Source organism: Berghia stephanieae, chromosome 5 (assembly GCF_034508935.2).
Source record: "Berghia stephanieae isolate SIO BIC M18660-M18661 chromosome 5, UCSD_Bste_1.3, whole genome shotgun sequence".
Taxonomy (NCBI): Eukaryota; Metazoa; Mollusca; class Gastropoda; order Nudibranchia; family Aeolidiidae; genus Berghia; species Berghia stephanieae.
The window spans coordinates 15,320,517-15,328,016 of record NC_088364.1 but is presented as its reverse complement, the minus strand read 5'-3'; the positions used below and the strand labels follow the sequence as shown (position 1 = coordinate 15,328,016).

The 7,500-nt window shown below is 37.3% G+C and overlaps 1 protein-coding gene and 1 long non-coding RNA gene across 2 annotated transcripts in view; both read left to right on the top strand.

The window, feature by feature from the left end:
• LOC144972470 (uncharacterized) overlaps positions 1 to 2,723 on the top strand; it is a 102,694-nt gene extending 99,971 nt beyond the window's left edge. The window contains exon 3 of the long non-coding RNA XR_013645362.1: positions 1,830 to 2,723. This is a non-coding gene — a long non-coding RNA (uncharacterized LOC144972470). The remainder of the gene's footprint in view (positions 1 to 1,829) is intronic.
• Positions 2,724 to 3,410: 687 nt separating this feature from the next.
• Positions 3,411 to 7,500, top strand: part of LOC144972469 (uncharacterized) — a 151,063-nt gene continuing 146,973 nt past the window's right edge. The window contains exon 1 of the mRNA XM_078913670.1: positions 3,411 to 3,512. Within this exon, the coding sequence (XP_078769796.1) occupies positions 3,507 to 3,512 (6 nt within the window). The 5' untranslated portion in view covers positions 3,411 to 3,506. The remainder of the gene's footprint in view (positions 3,513 to 7,500) is intronic.

Below are 7,500 nucleotides of genomic sequence, written 5' to 3'. Positions count from 1 at the left end.
ATTGAGGATTATTTCCCTTATAATTTATCATTCAGTCTATTATTTTATAATATCTAAACTTCAAATTCGCACAAATCTAGGGAAATTCTTGTGACATTTGATGCTTAAAATAAAGTTTACATTTCAATATATCTCATGAATGGAAAAATCTCAAAAAGTTAAAAAAAAAAAGAAACGACTTGACGAGTTTTGGAAGAACCAGCCTTCAATGGTATCTGTTCTCTACCATAGCGAAAAGTAATTAGTGATCTAAAGTAAAAAACTCATGGTCACCTTAATCTACTTACTTAAGAATGTTGTACGCATGCTCTAAGCTGTTTAACTATAAATAACTATAATTGGCTAATTTTGGATTGCATGTTTTGTTGTATGTTTTATTTTTGTTTTTAAAAAAATATTTTCGCACTCTCTAATGCCTGGCCGTCTAGTGAAATCCCACATGAGACAAATTGACTATTGTCATTAATTTAATTGGCTGTGATATTTTAACAGCAACGCAATTTTACATTGTAGAAGTCAGTGCAGCAGTTGTTTTTTTGTTGCATAATCTGACAAAATGCACTTATTTTTCTTTTGCCTAGAAAACTTTCTTACTTCAAATATGGATAATTAAAATGACTTTCTTCTTCTTCTTCTTCTTCTTCTTCTTCTTCTTCTTCTTTTATTCTTCTTCTTCTTCTTCTTCTTCTTCTTCTTCTTCTTCTTCTTCTTCTTCTTCTTCTTCTTCTTCTTCTCCTTCTTCTTCCAGCTTATCCTGCATTTTGCATGGTTGCCATAATGAATGCCACACCTCCATGCATCTCGTTTCATAGCATCATCTTCCTTCAGAGCCAGTTCTTTCATATCGTCCTTTACCCTATCCATCTATCTAGTCTTTGGGCGTCCCTTTTTCCTCTTTCCCGCTAATTGTTTATCCAATTCTTTTCTTCCCCACATACTCCCTCTCTCGTCTCTTAACATGTCCGAACCATTTCAATCTATCTTCTCTCATCTTTGTTGATACATTCTTCACTTGTTAACCTTCGAATTCGTTCATTTCTCACTGTATCTTTTCTTGTCCATCCGAGTGACCATCTTAACATCTTCAACTTCTTTATCTTATTTCTTTGTTGTAGCTGCTGTCTCTAGTCCATACAAATTTGCTGGTCTTACAACAGATGTATATAATTTTCCCGTCCATCCAGCTTTGTGGAAACGATTAAAATGACTTTCAATATATCAAAACCTAGATATCTTTGAAGTGTCAAACGTGATAATTTTTAACAAGTTGAGAGTTATTCTAACTGATTCTTATTTTGAGGTGAACATTTTGTGGCTAAAATCCTCACCTCATTTGGTTATTTCCCTTTACAACATTGTTTCCACCATCCGTTGGTATCTTGATGGGTTCTTCAGGGAGGTATGCTGTCAAGCGATTCAAGCCATTTCCCTCAACCATATATATATATAATATATATTATATATATATATATATATATATATATATATATATATATATATATATAATTATATATAATTATTCTGTTTCATCTTATTTACTGTCTAATCAATTTTCAGCATCCAACCCATTCCGCCATAATATTGTAGCTGAAAGACTATGAACTAAATCAAAATCTTCACTTTGCTGTATGCAATGGCAATGTGCTTTTACTAATACTGGATAATCTAAAATAGACATGTCAAAAAACCCAAAAAATCCTTGCAGAATTTTGTGTTTATAAAGACACTTTTTTTCGATGACTTTTATTGATCCGATTTATATTTTTAACAGGCACTTCACAAGCCTTTCTTTACAAAAGAGTCCTATATTTTCCTATAATGTATTTCAGGTGCTGATATTGACCTACTGGATACGATCATCCCAGACAAGCCCCCCAAAACAGACAATTACGATAAAACAACAATCAACAACCCTCAGCAGCTGGCCTCATTCTCGACGTCTCGGTCAAAGCTCAATCACCCTATCTCAGAAACGCCATTGATTATAGGTTTATAACCTCCGCGTAACAACTGAGGTATATAAACAAACGTAAAACAGCAATCTCCCCCCCCCCCCCACACACACACCTCCACCCACCACAAGAGAAAAATCTCCTCCTTGTCAGAGGAATTGTTAATAGTTCCCATCAAGTAATGACCAAAAGAAAGCAAGTGTGGAAAGAGAAATATCCGTGACACGAAAAAAACATATTTTGAGTGTTCAAAACCATAAAATATTATAGATTCTACTTTGTTTTTGATTTGATCGGGCTTTTTATTACGTCACACAAAGATATCTAACTAGAAGAAAGTTCATATAAATTATCATTCGTCTTTTCCATGCAGTGCTATAAAAATATCACCAAACTGTATTTCAAAACATTCAAGAATACTTCTACAATATCAATGATGGAATTAATTATACGAATATCGAATATCATATAGCTACAAACATCTGTAAATACATGCCCTATGGAATTTACAGACTACTTTATTTATCGTGTGTTACTGTAATAGTTATCATCATTTTCATGCGACCAGTGACGTCAATGTAATGTAAACTGCTTTACCAAGCAAAATAACAAACAACAACACCAAAAACAGCAACGATGACGACAATTAACAACTAACAAATAACAGTGAAAACAACAACAACAACAACAACAACAACAACAACAACAACAATAATAGCGGCAAGAGTAGCAATAAAAAATACAACCGCATAAAAAAAAACAAAAAAAAAACAACAACGACAACAACACCAACAACACGTGACAGCCAATAGTAACAACTGACAACAGTCATCAGCAGAGATAACATACCGCCCCATGCCAAATTGAATACCGTGTGAGACTATTGCACGTGACAAGTTGTAATAGTATCAGGTAGCCTAAGCTGCTCGCTGCTCACTCCCTCCTCCTCATCCTCCCATCCATTCCCAACAAAAAGGATAATGAAAAGACCAACAACAACAACAACAACACCAACGAAAACAACATTAACAATAACGACACCAATGATGATAATAACTCCAACCTCTAAAATACGGATTGATTGAAAAAAAAAAAAATCTAACGGAAGCTATACCAATAACCCCCCTCCCCCAAAACATACCAAAAAAAAAAAAAAGAGAGAGAGAAAAAGACTTGACAACCACAAAGGAAAAGCAGCTTCTACTAAAGATCATCGTTAAAGAATCGTCATCATTGACGCCGTCGTCATATATTTCCTCTATGAAAGATCACGTGACTTTGCATCATCGTCACTATCATCTTCATCGTCGTTATCACCTCAAGCATCACCATCATCATCATCATCACCACCATCATCAGATCACACGTCTTGGAGGACATCATCAGACACCAGGCTTGCCTGACTTTTTGTGTAAACTCAAGGATATCGAAAATAGGATTTGATTAACCCAATTAGTATCGAGTTTGAAAACAACACACAGGACATCAACGACTATCACTCACTCCTTCACTCACGTCACCCCACCAGCCAGATCCTTTCACTCTCTCAACTCTATGACGGTAAGATCTAATTATAATAGTCTTTTAATGGAACACTTTCTGGGCCAAAATTTGCTGACAAGAGACATTTTAAAAAAAAGAAAGATTTTTTTTTACTGAGCGCAATATCCACTAAACGTGCTCAAAGCGCTTTACAAGGGGTCTCTGGCCAACATCAACACTTAACATGTAGAACGGGACATGGCGCCTGTTAGTCGATATTATAATTTTTTCGGACAGAGACAACGCTGTTAACGGCCAGGTACTCATTTTACACATGAGTACAGTGAGAGAATGTGAGTAAAGAGCCTTTTCCAAGGACTCAACTCTGCGCCGAGCTATATCTTTGTAAACACTTCAAATATCGATATTTCAAGATGGCACCGACTGGTCAAAAAGTCACAGCCACGAAAATCCCCAGGACTTGTCAGGTTTTTGAATTCTTGACACGGCTGAATCCATTTTGAACCATTTATATTTGAAGTAAAAAGTTTCTTTCAAAAATGTTTTTGAAAAATGTTTTGTAAGAGTAGCAGCAATAGGATTCAATATTCTGATGTCACGTCCGCCCAGCAACCAGCAGCTTGGTTCTAAACAAAGAAAATAGGTACTTTTTATTCGTCATGCTGGCTAAAACTTTTTCACATGTCATGTGATCAGAATTTATAAAAGTCAAAACATGTTCATATTTATAATGTTTTTCTCCTCTGGATACACTTTTATGCTCCACGGAGAAATATTTCATAAGGGTGGTGATGGAGATTTTGTTCCTATAGTTTAGAACCAGTTGGTTTGCGTCATTACGAAGGAAGTGACGTGACGACTGCAGAACCGTATTTTGATACAATGCAGGGTCGTGTTCCTTTTGGTCCTGCTCAAATACTATTTTGTTTGTCTGCGGGATCAAGTTATTGTTCCTTAAAGTGTCTTATTTACAGTGATAGTAATGCGATATTTGAGTGATGGTAAAATCGATTTTGTGCTTGGAATCGATTACCTCGTTATTTAATTTTATCTCTGGAAAAGACTGTATGAAAATAAAGAGATCGAGAGAGAGAGAGAGAGAAAGAGAGAGAGAAAGAGAGGGATATAAAGAGAGAGAGAGGGAGAGAGAGAGGGAGAGAGAGAGAGAGAACAAAAGAGAATGAAAGAAGAGGATCGATCGAGGAGAAGAGAGCGAGTTTATATATGAGAGAAAAAGACAAATAGAAATGAGGAGGAAAGATACACACATACACACACACGCATGCACACACACACACAAACACACACACTCACACACACAAACAAATATATATGTATATATATATATATATATATATATATATATATATAGAGAGAAAGAGAGAGAGAGAGAGAGAGAGAGAGAGAGAGAGAGAGAGAGAGAGAGAGAAAGAGAGGTGATTGGGTGGCGGAGAATGTGAGAGAGGTCGATTGAGAGATAGAGAAAGGGAGAGATAGATAGATAGATAGATAGATAGAGAGAGAGAGAGAGAGAAAGAGAGAGAGAGAAAGGGAGGGATATAAAGAGAGAGAGAGAGAGAGAGAGAGAGAGAGAGAACAAAAGAGAATGAAAGAGAAGGATCGATCGAGGAGAAGAGAGCGAGTTTATATATGAGAGAAAAAGACAAATAGAAATGAGGAGGAAAGATACACACATACACACACACGCGCACGCACGCGCACACACACACACACACTCACACACACAAATATATATGTATATATATATATATATATATATATATATATATATATATAAGGAGAGAGAGAGAGAGAGAGAGAGAGAGAGAGAGATAGAGAGTTGCTGCTCTCTTGGTGAAAACAGCTTAGTCTGTATTTACAACTTGATAGATAATGCGATGTATTATGTGGCTCGATAGAAATTAGAATTATCGATGAAAAAAAGTAGTCCTTCAAAGCCACAGATCACACGGAGTAGGAGTTCATCACTTGTTTCTATAGCGTAACAATGTGGCCAGAATGGAAAAAGGGTCACTTCCCAAGACAGCCCTGTACTGGACAGCAGATGGCAAGAGAAAGCGAGGAAGACCCAGAGAAACATGGCAAAGGACCATGGATAAAGAATTAAAGGAAGCAGGCCTGTCCTGGAATACAGCCACCGCAAAAGCAGCCGATCGAAAAAAATGGAGATATCTGGATGGATGCCCTATGTGCCTCAAGGCCCGAAGATGATTAAGTAAGTAAGTAACAAGAGACAGTAGCAATTGCTTGCTACCATTTGGATTGGACGTCAGTCTGACACAAAGAACCTCCCGCCAAATCTAACAGACCCAGCTACCCAGTGACTGGTGGATGGACGCGGGGGGGGGGGGGGGGGGGGGGGGGGTGGAGGCGTAGTAAAATAAATACCTTAATTTCACTCGGGATTGATCCCTGTACCTTCGCGTGTGAAGCGAGTGCTTTACCATCTGAACTTTCGGTGAAAGGGTTTATAAACTGGGAATATCCAAATAGAACACACCGCCTCTAACTGATTCCATTATGAGAAAATTTACACGTTTAATGTACTGTTTGCGGGTAATCGTAACGCGATACTTGCCTAATGTGGATACCCACGTTTTTTTCGTGTAATCGAGTATAATTAAAAAAGTATCAATGTTGGATACCGATCGATATCGAACTGTGAGTTCAATGGATATTCGTTGTGCAATGATTGTATCCGATTACTTAATTTAAAATGATTATGTGATCAGTCCTTTCATAATGGTAGTATGTCGAAGTGAACTCTGTGCCTACAATATTTGAGTCCTTGCAATGTTAAGAGTTCAAATCAAAGGTTTATTTTAGGCACTTGCCAATATGAAACTGACATTTACATAGAATTTCCTATCAATACAAGTAGTAAAATCAATTATTAACCAAAGGAAACTACCAAAAATGTTTAAATAAATGAAGAAATAAAATAGATAAGTATAATAGATAAGTATATATATATGTGTGTGTGTGTGTGTGTGTGTGTGTGTGTGTGTGTGTGTACCCATGGAGCCAGAGTATATTTTTTAAAGCTTTAAACTGACTCTAATTTACTATCCCTCCTCTTTTCCTTCAGCGTCATATATTCTCTCATTGCCTTCTCTCCTCCGCCTCTATCTCTCTCTCTCGCTCTCTTTCTTTCTCTCTGTCTCCCACTCTCTTTCTCTCTCTCTCTCTTTCTTTCTCTCTCTGTCTCCCACTCTCTTTCTCTCTCTCTGTCTCTCTCTCTCTCTATCTATCTATATATCTATCTCTCTCTTCATTTCACTGAATCAAATCGTCAAATATGCACTCAATAATAGAGAGAATCTTCAAGTACAAAAAGCCGAGAGAGAGAGAGAGAGAGAGAGAGAGAGAGAGAGAGAGAGAGAGAGAGAGAGAGAGAAGAAAGAAGTTTTTCATCCACCCAAACTGAGTTCACTATTCTACAAGTTATAATATTGACCAGAGATTTGACACTTGAGATGGAAGGATGTTATCACGTGAATCGCCCACTCCCCCCCCCCCCTTCTCATATTCTCTGTTTGCAACTTCATCTCTCTCACACACTTAATCACTCTTTTCCCCTTTCTCTGTTTTCATCTCTCCCTCCACCGCTCTCTCTCTCTCTCTCTCTCTCTCTCTCTCTCTCTCTCTCTCTTCTGTCAATTTCTCTCTCACTCACTCATTCACTCACTCACTCACTCACCACTCACTCTCTCTCCTTCTTTCTTTCACTGTCTGTCTGTTTGTGTGTCTGTCTCCATATATCTTTCACAACCGAGAAAAACCATATTTAAACAAGCGCCATGTTTACACACAATACCATAGAGTAAATCTTTGAGTACCATCAACAGAGAGAGGGTTAGCGCGAATAGAAAGAAATTACCTTAGCCACCCATGCTTAAGGAGTTCAATATTCTACAAATTATTATAATATCGACCAGAGATTTGACACTTGAGATGGAAGGACGTAAGAACGTGGATTGGTCTCCCTCTCTCTCTCTCTCTCTCTCTCTCTCTCTCTCTCTCT